The sequence below is a fragment of the Bubalus bubalis genome, chromosome 9 (assembly GCF_019923935.1).
Source record: "Bubalus bubalis isolate 160015118507 breed Murrah chromosome 9, NDDB_SH_1, whole genome shotgun sequence".
NCBI classification, from domain to species: Eukaryota; Metazoa; Chordata; class Mammalia; order Artiodactyla; family Bovidae; genus Bubalus; species Bubalus bubalis.
This window is the reverse complement of record NC_059165.1, coordinates 107,146,114-107,163,032: the sequence shown is the minus strand read 5'-3', so window position 1 is coordinate 107,163,032 and position 16,919 is coordinate 107,146,114. Positions and strand designations below refer to the sequence as shown.

The 16,919-nt window shown below is 56.4% G+C and overlaps 1 protein-coding gene across 1 annotated transcript in view; it reads left to right on the top strand.

Moving 5' to 3' along the window:
• Positions 1 to 4,108: 4,108 nt before the first annotated feature.
• The window catches only part of WNT9A (Wnt family member 9A), a 29,810-nt gene continuing 16,999 nt past the window's right edge, over positions 4,109 to 16,919 (top strand). Inside the window, exon 1 of the mRNA XM_025294084.3 lies at positions 4,109 to 4,297. Within this exon, the coding sequence (XP_025149869.1) occupies positions 4,203 to 4,297 (95 nt within the window). The 5' untranslated portion in view covers positions 4,109 to 4,202. The remainder of the gene's footprint in view (positions 4,298 to 16,919) is intronic.

Genomic DNA, 16,919 nt, shown 5'->3' with positions numbered 1-16,919 from the left:
TTTTCCTCCCCTCCCTTCCCTCTTTCCACCTCTCTCATGCACACGCACACACACACACACGCATTCATGTGCGCCCCAGAGTCCATGAGCTCATTCTACCTATGGCTGGCAGACTGGGTGGGATCATTTCTCCTTAAGCTCTTTGTCCGGCTCAGTTTCAAATGACTCATGAGCGGCTTTCACCATGCCCCCCAGGGAGCCCCCCTGCCTGGCTCCATAAACCTTCACAGTTAGACCCCAATTAGGTAATGTTTTCTGATAAGCAGCTGTTCACCCACTCCTTCCAGACCACCTGAGAGAACTGTCCCTGGTTCTGGGCAGTGAAACCTCCCCAGCCTGGCCCCTCTGGATCCTCCCCAAACCTCATTCTCATCTTGCTGTCAGCTCAGCAACTCAGGCCTGAAGAGTGGCTGAGAAGTAGGTGGGCATCAGCTGGGAAGGTGGGCCTCCTCCTGTCTTCTATCCCTTCTCTCTGGCTCTGGCCCTGGGAGGAGATGACTGAGGAGGTCACTAAGTTGACAATTGAGGCCTTGCTGCTGCATCCAAACCTGGCCTTGAAGATGTCAGGTGGGCCTGGCCTAGGAAGGCGTGCTGCCCAGGCTGGGGTCACGGTGAGCACTCTAGCTTTGCAGGAGTTTGCTGTCGTGCTGAGACCTGGGCAGCCCCCTCTGCCAGCTGGGCATCAGTGTGCTCAGGACCTATTGCTGTGAGTGATTCTGGCAGTTCACAGGGCTAGGGTCTCCATGAAGTTGGATGTTTGCAAAAGTGTCAGTGAGCCTTCAGAGCTTGTTTTTCCCCTCCTGGGGTGGGCTTTGTTTCAGAGCACACACCCGCCCTGGTGTTGATCCGGTCCTCTTGGAGCTGTGCCCATCTGCCCCTTGGAGACCATAACTCTGGTTAGGAACATGTACACGGCAGAGACCATGCAGGTGGCCTGGACCACTCCATGCTCTCCCTCACGCTGCACGGGGTGGCTGCAGCCCCTGAACTAGCGACAGCTTGTTCTGCCTGGTACTCTGGATGTCCTTTCCCAGACAGCGTGCCAAGCAGACCTAGGTGGCTGTGGCAGGGGAATAAGGAAGCCTCAAGCCCAGGCTTCTCCAACAGAAATATGGGACCACTTTGCCATTGGCCAGAGCACGCTATGCTGCAAGAAAAAGCTCTGACCTCCTGGGATAACATAGCCTTCTCATGCTGTGCTGAGGCCAGCAAGATTACCTGTGAGGTGGCTCAGCTGGTAAAAGCATGAGACTGGGGTCAGGTGCTCCTTCTCCCACCCCCAGGTGGCTTTGTGCCCTTTGGGCTAATTTGCTGGGTTCTCTGGGCCTCAGTTTACCAGCCAGTGTCAATCAAACCATATGCTTGTCTGTTAATGACTGTTCCACATTAACTTACCTTCATTCTCCACACTGGGCACAGAGACGCCAGGCCAATGCGGAATGGCTAGGGGAGGTGTTTCAGGTGACCAGAATCTGCAAAGGTGGGCTGGGGCTTATATGCAGGGAGGCAGGAGACATGGACACAGAAGTGGGAAGCACCTGGCCCCCTCTGAAGAGGTCTAGACTGCACGGGTGCCTTGAGGTCTGTAAGCAGGGCCACCTCGGTTTTTGTCTGCAGTACAGGAAGGCCCAGCAGTGGTCATGGCAGAGGTATGAATGCAGGCAAGGGCAGGGCAAAGTGGTCAGACCTGATGGAGAGGTCTAAGGTCTGGGAGACTCCTGGGGGAGGCAGCCAGTACCCCCAGGTCCAGCTGCAGTGGTAGCTGGTGGCACCACCTCAGTTGCTGCCATCACTCCAGGGGTGGCCCTACCTAGACCCTCAGGTGTATTCCCAATGTTACTATGTACCAGGCACTGCTACCCACCTCACCCTTCTCACATGTTGCACGGCCTAGCAAAGCCAGTCCTCCTATTCCTTGGACTGAAGGTGTCCCTGCTGATACGTGGGGGAGGCTTAGCACTCAAAAACAGGTGCTTTGGGGCCACTCAGGCTGGCTGCAATAGCCCCCCAAGCTGCTATGAGTTGGCAGCCCCTGGTGAAAACCCTCATTCCCCTTCCACAGATGGCACTTGTCTTTCCAGCCCCCAGTGCACCACCTGTGCCCCCCACAAGTTGTTGGCTGGAACCTCAGCTGGCTGCCTCTTTCTTTGGGACTTGCTGAGTGGCCAAAAGAGAACCCTCCACTCCCCATGGAAAGAAACTCGATTAAGGCCTGCAGCGCCTTCCAAACACATTTACAATCTCACATTTCACTTTTTTTGGACGCAATCTCTGTGCCTTTAAAGATGTCATCAGTCTGCGTCCCCTAAGCTCATGCCTCACGCTTCCGGGGCGTGGGAGCCAGGACTGCAGGTGGAGGCCTTGGGGGTTGAACTCAGGCACTTGGAGGTGCGGCATGACAGGGTGTCCCCTAGGCCTCCAGCCTGGGTGGGCTGGAGCTGCTTTGGTGTTCTCTTTGCTGTGCCAGCCCTGTTGAAGTGGCTGAGTGTGGTGTGAGCAGACGAGGGTGTTGGAGGGCCCCCTCCTACATGAGGAGTCCCTGGGGTGGGGGATGATGTGAGGCAGGTCACACCCACAGAAGCAAAACCATGGGTGGAGGTTTCTGCAGCACGACATTACAACTTAGAAAAAGACATTATGATTCCTTAGAGTTGGATGCGTCTCAGATGGGGAAATTGAGGCCCAGAGAGGAAGTGATGTGCCTGTGCCCCATCTCCTCTCGGCCCTCTTTTCACCAGCCCAGCACTAGGAGGCCCCTAGGAAGGATGGGGTATGCTCAGTGGGTGGCCTTCTAAGAGAGGTGGGAGCCCAAGCATATGTTATGCTCCATGTGCCGCTCTCAGGGTACGTTTTTTGTCCTCCTGTTTTGTCCTTCAGTTCTTGTCCTGATTCACGTCACCAAGCAGATCTTCAGAACCCATTAACCCAGCCTTTAGAGGTGCTCAGACCCCCAGACTCTGGGTCACTGTGCCCAGAAGCAGCAACTCAGTCCGGATGGCTGATAGAAAGCTATGCTTTCCCCTGCAGGCCCAGGACTTGAGGGCCCCCATAGTATTGGCCAAGTGGACCCATGGAGCCTCTAGGGTCACCTGAAGGCTGGCATTTCGTGGACACTTTTCCCTGAACCTCAGAGCTCTCCCCGCTGTGGCTGTTGACATGGAGAAGCCCTGGCCCAGCGGTCTCTAAGGATTCTCCTTGAACCTATCCTGTTTTCTGTTAATTTGTTTTATCTGTTTTAATCTGGGGTTTGGGTTCTCAGACCCTGACTTACTTCAGCAGTGACTCTGCATCGTCTCTCCTCCCTGTCCCTGGCAGCTCCTATTGCCTCTACCCATGCCAAGCCCCCTTCGTCCAGCCCTCACGGTAGAGGTTCTGAGAAGGAGGTCACCCGAGGATCAGCGCTGGCAGTGACCTCAGCCAGCTCCTCCTTGGATTTAAGAACAGGGAGACAGAGGTCCCCAAAGGTCGATCGATCTGGCCGCACCATCCCTGATCAGGTCGCCTCATTCCCAAGACAACAAACCAGAGAGCAGCGCCCGTCCGGCCTGGCAAAGGCAGGGGCATCACCTGCTGGCTTGTCTCCCCTTTCACGCAAACTCCTCTGGGAGCCGACAAGCTTGCTCCAGCTCCAGGCTGACACCCGAGTCCCCCGCGGCACCACCCGCTTGAGTGCTGGCCAAGAGCTCCGCCCCGGCCCCGCCCCAGGTCACACCCCGCCCCCGCAGCTGCACCAAACCTCCCACTTCCAGATTCCCCCGGCGTTCCCACTCGCTCACTCCCACCCGGCTAGCCGCCCAGCGCCAGCCTCGCCGTCTTGCCCCAGGCCACCAACACTCCGACTTGGCTCCACCCACGCCCACAGCCGCTCGGGGGCTTGTTCCCTTCCCCGGGCCCCCGCCGCGCTCCCGCCCCTTCCGGCCGCCCCGGTTCCCACCCGCCCCTCGCGTGCCTCGCTTCCCACGCGCGAGGCGCGCCCTGAGACCCGAGTGGCCCGGAGGCACCAGGGCTGGGCGGTGCGCTGGCTCGGATTTCGGCCCGCCCCCGGCGCCGGCGTGACCCCTCCCCGGGCGCGGGCGGGGCCGGGCCAGCTGGCCGGCGCCCCGCCCCCGGCCTGGCGCTCCGGGCGCTATAAGAGGGCGGCGGCCGCGGGGCGCCCAGCGCGGGGCCGGGAGCGCGATGGTCAGCCGCCGCGGCGCGGCAAGATGCTGGATGGGCCCCTGCTGGCGCGCTGGCTGGCCGCGGCCTTCGCGCTGACGCTGCTGCTCGCCGCGCTGCGCCCCTCGGCCGCCTACTTCGGGTAGGTGCCTCGGCGGCCCGGCGGGCGGGGCGGGCGGGCCGGGCCCGAGGCCGGCGCGGGCGCGAGGGCGGGGGCGATCCAGGTGCGCGGGGCGCGGTGCCCGGGCTAGCGAGGGGCGCCGGGTTGCCTGGAGCTGTTTGTTTGCGGCACCCGCGTCGCTGGGTTCGGGAGTCGGTGTCCCTGTGGCACGGCTCACGGAGAGGGGCCGGCGTGCCCGACTGGCTGGCGTGAGGCCCCGGTCCTTCGTGACCCTGGAGCCGTAGTCCCTGTGGCCGCGCCCGCGGCCGTGCTCGAGGCTCCCTGCAGCTGCGGGACCAAGCTCTGGTTATCGGCTGCCTTTGGCTGGGATTTCTAGCCAAACGTCTGGAGCCTCCCTGGCCCCTGCACACCCACCCGCCTTGCAGTTTCCCCCTCCTTTCTCTCCCCGAGAAGTTAATTTAACAACAACAAAAAAATACGTACAAAATCCAGATGTTCCTTGCACTGAGCCCCAAAGGGGGGAAAAACTCCAGGCTGGAGGAATTTTATTTTTCTTGCGCTTTGCTTCTGACGTTCGCTCGGGCCGCGACCCGCGGGAGCGCGTCTGTGGGACCTCTCTGGTGCGCCGGGCCCGGGCGGGCTATGAATGCTGCTTCCAGCCGCCTCCCGGGTCGCTGCCCCGCGCGCTTCTCCGCAGCAGCAGTTTTTGTGGTTTTGGCTCGTCTCTCCCCATCGTTCTTTCCTGCCCTTCCTGGTTCCTCGCTCCCAGATCTGGGATGTCCTGCCAGGCGAGCTCTGGGGACCCTCGCTGTACTCTGCAGATGGGCCCCCGAGGTTTGTGTGGCGTCGTGTAGGCAGCCCTCCGGCTCTCCCCAGCCGCTCCACCTCCCTCCCCCGTGCCACTCCTGGAGCTGAGGCCACCCTCGAGTCCCGCCCAGACCCCGTCCGGGGTGCCTTATGCCCGTCCCGGGCTGCCGCCCTGCGTCCGTTGTCACCTGTTCCCTCTCCCGTGGACCAGGCGCGGCGCGCAGCGGCCTGGCCGGCAGAGGGCCCCGTTGGCCCAGAAATGTGGCACTGCCAGGGCGGGGAGAGGCAGACTGGGCGAGAAGCCCTGCAGGTGTATCCTGTTCTCAAAGAAAATAAAATATTTTCATGGGAAACTTTCCCTTTGTGTTTTTCTCCCCCCGCCCACTTCTCCTGTTCCCTTCTCCTGGGTTGTCTCCCAGGGTCAGCTCCTTGTCTTCTTACCCTGGAGACCCCACCCCGAAGCCAGGGCTGTGGCTGTGAGTTTGGCCTGCCTGGGGCTCAGGCTGTGCAGAGGCTGGCACGCCCCTGCATGCCATCTGTGCAGCCTTTGCCTCACCCTCTCGGGCAGAGGGAGGGTCAGAGGCTGGCTGTCTGGCTGCAGGTCCACGGTGAGTCACGATGGCCTGTCAGCCAGCTGTGCCTTTGCGCTGTCCAGGCGCAGCCGTGGGTCTGCTCACCAGGCTTCAGACACACCCTGGGCTCGTCTGCGCCACTCTGTGCTCTGCGCGGAGTCCCTGCTGCCAGCTTTTACTCTCAGGGAAGATCGGATCCACAGGGTGGTTTTCGGGGTCCTGGCTCTCATCCTTTACCCCCACCCCTGCAGCATCCCTCTCTTTCTCCCTGTTTTCTCTGCGCTTTGTATCTCCAGGGAAGTCTCCTTGGCTCCCTTGAAGAGAATAACCCCTAGGGGCTGTGTGGCAAGTTGAGAGGGCTTGGCGCCCCTGCAGCTTCTCCAGCTAGCCCTTTTGGCCCTGCTCTTTAATCCCAAAGGTCACCTCAAGTGGGCTTCTCAAGTCCTGCTCCATGGAAGACTGCCCCAGAGGAAGAAGTTGTGCTTGCTCTGCTGGAGGGTACTCCCTCTCTGTCTCCTCCACACCAGGCAAGAGAGACAAGACTCAGCTTGGTGGACGAAAGTCCTGGAGGGTGGCAGGCTCTGAGCCAGCTGAGCAGGCAAAGGAGGGAAGGGACCTGGTGCTGGAGTCCACTCAGGATAGCACAGGGCCTAAAGACCCAGCCTCTGGCCGGCAGTGAGCAGCTGAACCTGGGTCTGGGGCTTTTTCTCCTGGCCTAGTAAAGGGACAGGAGCCAGAGGGTAGGGGGAGGAGGAGATGGCCCAAGCCAGGCAGGGCCAGGCAGGGCTGGGCCAGAGCCAGGGGGCCTCCCTGTGCCTTGTGCTGGGGCTCCCCTCCCCACCCCGAGTACGGAGGGAACCGGGGAAGGAGCTGGGATCCAGCCCTCCTCTCCCTTCCCCCACTCTGAAAGCTCTGCCTGGCACAGAGGCGCACAGGCAGGGCAGCTCCAGTTACAGCCCAGAAACCCGGAGAGGCTGGCCTGGGGGAGGATCACGTGGGCGGTGGGAGCCCTCCCTGCCCTGCCCCCCCACCCCCCTCGGCCTGCAACCCAAGCCGCCCTGCCTCTGCTGTCCTCCTCAGCCTCTGGCCACCAGGCAGGGCCCTGCAGGTCATCTGCCTGCCACGGAAAAGGGGCTCCTCTCTCTTCCTGCCAGGCCTGACCCTGCTTTTTGGCGTGATTAGCAGGTGGTGTTTCCATCTGATTCTCCTGGGGCTACCGAGATGTCTGTGCTCTGGGGGCCTAGACAGCTTGGCCTGATGCCCTCTTGGAAGGAAGTGGAGCCTGGTTCTAAGCAGGAAGATGCTGTCCCAGGGGCTTGCGGCAAGTTTGAGATATAAACTTGGACACCTCTCCCTGCCACCAACGACCTCCCCCCGCTCCCCCTGCCACTCTGTCCCACTCCTAGACCTGGGTGGGCTCTCCAGTGCTCAGCTTCTCTCTTGGTGTTATCCTCAGGTGAGAATATGGAGGTAAAGGGTGGGCAGGTAAAGCTGCCCAGGAAGGGATGCCCCAGACCCTGGGGCAAGCCACCCTTGTGCTTCTCTGAGCCTGGAGTTAGGGGTTGGGGCTGGGATTTGGGGATCTGTGCCAGCCAAAGCATGGCCTGGGGTCCCTGGCACTTTACTGCCTTTTTCTTAGAGGTCCCATGTGCTGAGCCAGCCCCCAGCAGAGGCCCCTAGGGAAGCTGCGAGACAGGCATCCAGGAGCTGCCCAGGCGAGTGGAGGCCTGAGGCTTCCAAGGTGATTAATCTTCAAAGGAAGCAAGAAGGGGCACAGTGAGCGCTGAGGCTCCTCCAGGTGTTGGCCTCAGCATTCCATGTTATACCGGAAGCATTTGCAGGTTACCGAGGGGGAGCAGGGCACTGCTGTGAGGTCTGTGGGTTTGTCCCAACTTTCTGCTCCAGGCAGCCTGGAGGCCTGCATGGATGAGGCATCACAGGCATGGCATTGAGGGCTTCCCTAGTCTATGAGAGGTGCTGGCAGTCAATTTAATTGGCAGCTGAGGGGCTCTGGACTGTTGCGAATGGGGGGCAAGTGCTTTTTGTTACTGAGATGTAACTCACATCCTCTCTATTTATTAGCTGATGCGTACAGTTCAGTGGTTTTTAATCCGTCCACAAGGCTGTGCAACCAGCGCTGCTGTCTAATTCCAGAACATTTTCATCACCCCAGAAACCTTATATCCCCCTCTCCCTCCCCCAGCCCCTGGCAACCACTAATCCACTTTCTGTTTCTGTGGATTTGCCTGTTCTGGACATTTCATATAAACGGAATCATACCGTATGTGGCTTTTCGCATCTGGCTTTTTTCACTGAGCATACTGTTTTTAAGGTTTATTCACATTTGTGGAATGATTCAGTGTATCGTTCCTTTTTGTCACTAAATAATATTCGGCTGGATGGGCATATGACAACTCTCTTCCATCTATTCATCCGTTGATAGGTACTTGGGTAGTTTCAACTTTTTGGGTATTGTGGATAATGCTCCCGTGAAAATTGGTTTACAGTTTTTTTTCTTGTGGATGTATGTTTTCAGTTTTTCTACCTAAAAGTAGAATTGTTGGATCATATAGTAATGCTGTGTTTAACTTTTTGAGGAACCACCAAACTCTTTTTTCCACAGCATCATTTTACATTCCCACCAGTAATGCATGAGGGTTCCAATTTCTCCACATCCTCGCCAATGCTTAATTCTCTGATTTTAAAAAAACATTTTTTTTTTTAAATTCTGGCCATCCTGATAGACTTGAGGTAGTATCTCTTTGTAGTTTTCATTCACATTTTCCTGATGACTGGCTTCCACGGTGTTTCAGAGGGTAAAGAATCTGCCTGCAATGCCGGAGACCCAGGTTCAATTCCTGGGTTGGGAGGATCCCCTGGAGTAAGGGAATGGCTACTTACTCCAGTATTCTTGCCTGGAGAATTCCATGGACAGAGGAGCCTGGCAGGCTATAGTCCACGGGGTTGCAAAGAGTCAGACATGACTGAGGGACTAACACTTCCCTTGTAATATTGAGCATCTTTTCCCCTGTGATATTGAGCTTGTGATATTGAGCATCTTTTCATGTGCATAGTGGCTATTTGCAGTGTCTACTTTGGGGAAACGTCTATTCAGTTTCTTTGCCTAATTTTTAGCACAGTTGTTTGTCTTTCTGTTGAGACGTAAGAGCTCTTTAAATGCTCTAGATCTCTTCTTGGATTGAGGAGAACCCGTTTTCTTGACCTGTGAACCAGCATGCTGCCTCTCACCCTTTCATAAAGGATTTGCATCCATGGGCCGTCACAGCAGGTCTTCCTGCTTGGTCCCAGTGGACTGTGTGGGCCGGGGTGAAGGTTCCTTTGCTGGAGTCCCGTGTGGGATTAGGGCTTTGCTGCAGACTGGGGCTAGCTGGGGGCCCTGGCACTGTGCTTAGGGGCTGCTGTCGTGGGGTGGGGGTGGTCTCTGAATGTGGGTCAGGGAGGGTCAACCTCCTCTGCTTTTCTGAATACTGAACATTGGGTTCAGCTGGGGGTTCAGCCACATGCCCGCTGGCTGCTTCAAGGAGAGGCTTCCAGCTGGTCCCTGGAGTAGAAAGAAGGAGAGAAGGTTTCCAGGGCAGGAGGAGCCGGCCTGACGGTGGAATGATGAGGCTGTATGGTGAACCAGTGATTGGGCAGTGGGTAAGGTGGAGGCCTGCTGAGAGAATGAAACAGCCCTCCTAGGGGCTGGGGGGAGGTCTATGTGGGGGGCTTGGGAGACCCAGAGTCCACGGGGGTTATGGAGGGGCTGGCAGAGTGAGAGGTGTCCCAGGTGATTCCCTGGCCAGGAGTGGTGGTGCCGTAAGGTAAGTAGGAATCTGGGGAGTCACGTGGGCTTGGGTGGCAGGGCACGTGCTACCCACAGAGACCCACCTCAGGACAGACACGCCTAAAGAAGGCCTCAAGGCAAGTGGCCTCTGGGGAGAGACCACAGGGAGCAGTGTGCTCCAGAGGGTCAGGAGAGAGTCGGCTCCACTGTGAGCTGAGGCTCAGGCGATGGTGCCCGGAGCACAGGGTCCAGGGCAGCTGAGGGGCTGGCAGAGAGATTGCCTGCGCCCCTTGGAAGTCGCCCCGTGGGTTACTTTAAGCGTTCTAGATCTGTTCTGGGACCAAGGAGAACCTGTTTTCTTGACCTGTGAGGCAGCATGCTGTCTCTCACCCTTTCATAAAGGAGCTCTTACAACTCAACAGGTAAACAAACAACTGTGCCAAAAAATTAGGCAAAGAAGCAGAATAGACACTTCCCCCAAAGAAGGCATTACAAATAGCCAGGATAGCGGGTGATGAGGGCTGGGGGTGGAGGCAGCAGGCTGCTGGAAGGGCCTGGCGACGTGGGGAGGGCTTCCAGGGACAGGAACGGAAGGAGGGATGTGGTGGACGGGCCGGGCTTCCTGCCTGCAGAGGAAGGGAGATTCTTTCTGGACTTGTGGTCTCGGACCTCCGTGGCCAGCAGAGGGACCGGGGCGTTCCGGTTCCCCAGACTTTGGGTGCAGGGCGGACGTAGGGAGGCAGGTGGGAAGAGCAGGTGGGGGCGGCCGAGGGGATCCCTTGTGGGCTGACCGCCTGTTGCCTCTCTCGTCTCCAGAGTCCTCCTTCTCCTGTCCAGTCTGCTCTGGGGGTCGGTGGGCTCCCAAACCACTGGCCCCTGCCTCCCTCACTGTCCCCTTCTGTAGGCTCGTGGGGGCTCCGCCCTGGCCCCCTAACACAGAAGCAGGTGGGAGCATCAGGGCAGGCCTGGGCCTCGGGGCTGGGAGCCCATGTGCACAGGCGGAGGGGTCCGAAGCCTCCCGGTGGGGCCTGAGGTGAGGAGGAAGCCGCCGCCATCTGGCTCCCCTCAGCTGTGTGAGCAGGTGTCCCACCACAGCCGGCGGCCGTCTGGACGGGAGGACAGCTGGCCTAATCTCACCCTGTCCTCGCCACTGTGGTCCAGGACCTGAGTCCCGGGCCACGGCACTAGCATGATCCTGCCCAGCTCCCAGGGTGGCCCCAGACTGAGGCTGGTGCCCACCGCCCACCCCTTGTGGTATCAAGGACAATAGAAACGTGAGGGTATTTTTTCTCCTGGAAAAGCACGCATGCACACGATTCCTCCTGTGGGGCCATGGGCCCTGAATTTGGGGCAGAGCGATGACCTGAGAAGGGGCCTGGCTTGGCTTTCCTTTCCTGTCAGCAGGGCTGGCTCTCAGTCCCCTTAATCCCAGCCTGGGGGGTACCAGGCTCCCATTGTGGATTGTCCCAGTGGTAGGGGTGCCCCTGCAATGCCCACCCTGCTGAGCAGGCTGCAGGAGGTTTCAGAGGAGGCGCAGTTGTCAGGGAAGTGAGTGCGGCCAGGTCCCTGCCTCCTGGATGGGGAGCAGGGCTGTCCTCACGGGCCTTCCCATCCTCCGGGGTTGCCTCGGCTGTTGCCTCTTTCAGGAAGCCGCAGGACAGCCCAGCAGTATCACCCTTTACCTGTGGTGTAGGTCCCTTGTGGTGTCTTCTCCAAACTGCACTGGGCTGGCTCTTCTAAGTCCTACGGGGGAGCCTGTGTCCCTTCCGCTTCCTGTCTGCACTCAGGAGTCTGGGGTGGGGTCTGAGGTGCTCGTTCACCAGGTGGCCTAGCTCTCTGCTCACCCGACCTCCACCACGCCGTACCCATACTTGCTGGCTGGACCACTATACCTTCAGTACATGGGTGGTGGGCTGGGTGTCGCAGACTTGAGGCACTGAGTCCTGAATGTTGGACAGAGGCTTTGTCGGCCATGTTGCTGTGGGTGCTGTGCTGAGGGCAGAGGGCTCTGTTGCAGCTCCCAGGGGGACAGAAGGGAAGCTGAAAGTCCTGTTGAGCAAGGGTTGGGGAGGTGGGGGCATGTGGTTGTCCAGGTTGCATAGCAGGTCTGAGCAGGTATGTGGAGTGGGGCTTGGTAGCACAGTCTGGGTGATGACCAGCCTGTTTTCCTGCCAGGGCTAATGGTTAAGGGACATTCGTGGGCTGGGCCAGGGTCTCCAGAGGAGGACAGCCCCACTCTGGACACTGTCGACCTGGGTGGTTTGCTGGCCATCTGGCTCCGTGACCTGCAGGCACAGTCCGCCATGCTCCCCTGCTCCTCCCAGTGAGGTTCCTGGCTGGCCTGGCGCCCCTAGCCACAGGAGGAAACCCGGCCGCCCAGCTGGCAGGCCCTGTACCTCGAGACCAGCAGCCGGACGAGGGAATGGAAAAAGGCAAGCCTCAAGCTGCGTTTGTTTTTCTTAGCGATACCTGAGGTAGACGTGGCCAGGGAAGTGGTCTGGCCCAGGAGCAGAGGCCGCCAGGGGCTCCCAGACCAGAGCGCAGCAGCCTGGCTTCCGCTGGGACAGAGCGAGCAGCAGCGGCTGCCCCAGGCCACCCCAGGGCGGGGTGTGGATGACGCTGTCCCAGCGTCCTTCCTTTGTGTCTGGCGTGGTGTTGGGCCCCCGGGAGGCCAACTCCGGGAAGGAACCCGGTCATCGCGTTGATGCTGGGAATGGTGGGGCGGGGGCACCCTGTGATTCTCCAAGCACCTGCCCTGAGTCTCCCCTGTGCTTTGTGGCAACTCCACCGTGAGTCCACAGCCGTCTCTGAGGCCTGGGGATGTGGTGAGCAGGGCACAGAGGTGGGCTGGCCCCTCCAGTCCCTGCATGAAGCCACTGCAGCCCGTCTTCTTGCGGCAGACAGTGACCAGGGGGTGCAGGCAGCCTTAGTCTCTCCTGGGGGCCGCTCTCCAGGGTGGGCTCCATCATCCTAGTCTGGAAAGGGCACAGGTATCTGGTGACCCTTACAGTCTGGTAGTGGGGGGGTCCCACGAGTTCTGCTCACTTCAGGAGCCAAGTGTGGGTGGGGGCATTTCTGTGAGGCTGGTGGACGCCAGGCCTGGTGGGCAGTGCTCCTGGTCCCAGCTAGCGGAGTGTGCCGAGCCCTGGGTCTGGCAGCCGACTCCCAGCGGGGCCAGGCAGTTCCCTGGAGTAGCCGTTCGGTGATGGCCCCGGGGACCCACCAAGAGCTCTTTGTGCCCTGGAATGCTAGGGCCCCCTGAGATGGGGAAATCGGGACCTGGAGCTTCTCTCAGCTGACAGAGGTGACAGCCGTCATGGACACGAAGTCCCTGTCACAGCGTGGCCTGTACACAGGGGGCTTCCCTCCCGCGCTGCTCACCCCCGTCCCTTAGCAGGGCATCAAGTGAGGGTGGCACTCTCGGGGACCCCGGGCTCTGGTGGGGTCTGTGTCCACCCCCACATGCTTGGGTGGGAGGCGGCAGGCCACGGGTAGATGGAGGGTTAATCTCAGAACCGGTTCTCAGCACTGGAATTTGTTTTGAATTTGATTCACACAGAAATTAAACGCTGTCTGGTGGGGCTGAGGTTTCCTTGGCAGGGCGCTGTGGCTTCTGGAACTCTGGCCTGCTCTCCTTCCGTCCGCCCAGCCCAGGGTCTAAGCTCCCCATGCCCCAGGAGCTAGGTTTGCGGGCAGGGTGGCCCTTGGGGTGGCTGGGCCTGTTGGCAGGAGGAAGGGCAATCAAAGTCTGTGCCCCCCACCCCCCCAGCCATGAGTGGGCAGGAGTGAGGTGTTCTAGGGGCTGAGTGGTGTAGGACCAGGGTGGCCCCAGTGCCCGCGTGGGCCGAACCTGCACACCCCCTCTTCCAACGGTGCCCATCCTGCCACCTGGCTGCCCTGGAGGGCAGATGTGAGGATGTGTGACTGGTACGGTGCTCAGAGGGACTGGTCTGGTAGTCTCCAGGGCATAGTCTGGCAAGCCAGCCTCAGGCCTGGTCCAGAGGGTGTTGGGCATCCCCAGCTTGGCTCTGTCTGTTCTAGGTTCTTTCCTGCTCCCCCAGGGCTGGAGTGGGGGTCTCTGCAGAGCTGGTTGGGTTTGGAGGGCGGGCCCTCAGCAATGTGGGACCTGGTCCAGGATGATCTGGTCTCAAGATTCTTACTTTGATTACTTCCTCAAAGACCCATATTCCAAATAAGGCACATTCTGAAGTTTCAGGCCAGTGTGAATTTTGGGCACCTTTATCCTCTGCTTCAGGTTATTCCTACAGACAGTTCCCAAATATGGTGACCAGCATATGGACAGAGATAACTTGGTGTGTGAGGAAATGCAGCCAGGGACTTGCGGAATCGATGGCAGCAGACCAGTAAACAGAGCATCCCACACTGAATAAAACAATTCTCACTGTGCTTTCAGGAGCAAGATAAGCTAGGGATATCTGTAAGGAATGAGAAGCCACAAAAACTGACCCAGCAAGTTTGGGAAAACCAAAGAGAACTGGGGAAAAATTTAAGTAATAGACTGATTTGAAAGCAGGTTAGAAACAGTTGAAGAGAATTAGAAAATTGTAAGATAGGTCAAGAGGAATTACACAGAGTGTGGCATGGGAAGGCAGGTATGCAGCCACAGAGGATGAGAAACCTGGGGACACGGTGAGGAGGTCCTGCTCGCTCCAGCAGAGGCCCAGAGGTAGAGCAGAAGGGGAAATGGACAGGGTGAGGTCTGGAGAGAGTGGCTGAAAATTTTCTGAAACTGATCAGAACAATTAAGATTCAAGAGGCCCAGTGTCTTTCTAAGCAGAAAAAAAAAAAAAAAATCATGCCATTGCATAACAGATTGCAACTGCAAAACACGAAAGCAGTCTCCAAAAACAAAAGATAGATCACCTTCCAAGGATTATCAGGCTGACAGCTGACTTCAGAACTGAGAGCAAAACCAGAAGACGGTGGGACCATCCACTTGGTGCGTGAAAAGAAAACGACTGCCAGCCGAGAGCTGCGCGCTCGGTGAAGACTGCTGTAAAATGACGGTGAAATAAAGACATTTTCAGGCAAATTGAGAGTTGCTCTGAAGGAGACACTGACAGTGATGTGTAGGCATAGAAAGTGACCCTGCGTGTTCCAGACATAGACAGGAAGGAAGAGCACTGAGAAAGTCAAAAAGAAGGAAGGGATAAGGGAGCACTGAACAGCTTCCTGTTGGGTCCTCCATGTAGAACTAACATATACCCAACAGCATATAATTCCAGGGAGTCAACAAGACTGACTCAGGGCTCATGTTACTGAGAAGGGGGCAGTCCTGACCAGCATGGAACATGGGTAACTTACAGACTCAAGTTGTAATTTTGAGGGTAACCATGAAAATAATGGAAATATGACTTCAGGTTAACAGAAGGAAAAGCAGGGTAATAAAAATAACCCAAAAGAAGGCGAGAGAGGAGGTAAAAAGGAATGGAAGAGGCATGGCCAGCAGAAAGGATAAACAGACCCCAGGACCCCAATGGACGAAACGCTGCAGGCATAAGGCTGAGGTGAGTGGTGTTGTGGTAAGGTCCTTAGTCTCATTATGGGCTCTGGGTAAGAGATACATGATGTCAGGGTAGGGAACATGCGAGGATGGGGGAGAACGCAGCAGCTTAATGGGCCGTAAGGAAAAGAGGGAAATGAGAGAGGGAAGAATGTGCTGTGACTCAGGCTCAGTACTGGTCACTGGAAGGGCTGTATCAGGCTAGTCTGGTGACCTGAAGCTGCCATAGTGGTAACTTAAATGCATATTTTAGAAGTGGAAAGACACCTGAAAGGAGTCAGCAAGTGCCCATCACCAAAGTGAGGGAAAAAAGGTAAATTGAGAGAAAAAGTAGTGCAGAAATTGACAAATGTACACTACAGATGAACAGATCCCTTTTTAGGACAAAGGTCTCAGAAGCATCTGAGGGGACTAACCCAGTGAAGAGGAGGCTCAGAGTGCTAGGGTCTGGTGACGGGAACATCATCACGGATTCTGCAAGCAAAAACAAGCAGTTCCATGCTGATAAATACGCAAATGCAGAGGAAATGGAGAAAATGAAAAAAGTAACAGAAACAGATTCAAGATTTTGAAATATTGACTAATGTTATAGTAAGCAGAAAAATTGGGTCATTGGGATTGGAAAACAACCTGACCGTTCCTCAAACGATTGAACCTGGAATTGCTCTATTACCCTGCAGTTCCACTCCTGGGTGCATAGCCCTGAGAAATGAAAACATGTATTCTTGAGAAGATGTGTACTTCAATGGTCATAATGGCATTATGAACAATAGCTAAAGAGCGAACAGCTCACAAGTCCATCATTTGAGGAGCAGGAAAGTAGAATGTCGTATATCCATACAATGGGATACTGTTAATGTGCTACGGCATGGATGGACCTTGAAACATTGTGATAAGTGAAGGAAGCCAGTCACAAAAGGCCACACGTTGTTTGATTGCATTTTTAGGAAATGTCCAGATCAGGCAGACCACAGAGACATGAGTAGATTAGACAGTAGATTAGTGGTTGCCAGGAGTTGGGAGAGGGGGATAGGGAGTTGATAGCTGAAGAGTACATTATGGAGTTTCTTCTTTTAAAAAATACTTTTATTATGTGCATATTATCTTGGGCTGTACTGAGTCCTCCTTGCTTTGCATGGGCTTTCTGTGGTTGTGGTCAGCAGGGGCTACTCTCGCATTGCCGTGCGCGTGGATCTCATTGCGGCAGCCTCTCTTGTGGCAGAGCACAGTCTCTAGGGAACTCGGGCTTCAGTATTTGGGGCACATCAGCTGAGGCGCTCTATGGCATGTGGAATCTTCCCGGACCTGGGATTGAACCTGTGTCCTCGGCATTGTAGGAGGATTCCCAGCCACTAGACCACCAGGAAAATCCTATAGAGTTTCTTTTTAAAACAATGAAAATATCCTAAAATTGACATCGTGGTGTTTGCACATACTTGCAAATGTCCTACAAATGTTGAATTGTATACTTTAAATGGGCAAGTTTTATGGTAGGTGAATTGTATCTCAATAAAGCTATTTTTAAGAAGGGGAAAAAAGAAATTGGATCAGAAAGAAAATCTTTCCACCAAGAAAACATCAACCTGCATGGCTTCATGGCAAGCTTCACCAACCAGTCAAAAGGGCATGATTCTAATCTGACAGAACTCTTCTAGGAAATTAAAAAAAGGACAACTCTTGCTAACGCACCAAAACTCAGCAGGAAGAGCATGGGAGAAGAAAATTACAAGCACGGATGCAAATATCCTAGACAAAACATGATCAAGTTACATAGCAATACAGAGAAAGGATAAAACCCATCATGGCCAACTGGGTTTATTCCAGGAATGCTTAATGTCTGACATTAGAAATATCAATTAGTGAAATTCCTCAGTTTAACAGATTAAAGGAGAAAAATCACACATCAAAAGATGCAGAGATGACATTTAATAACGGTCAACATCCATTTGTGAT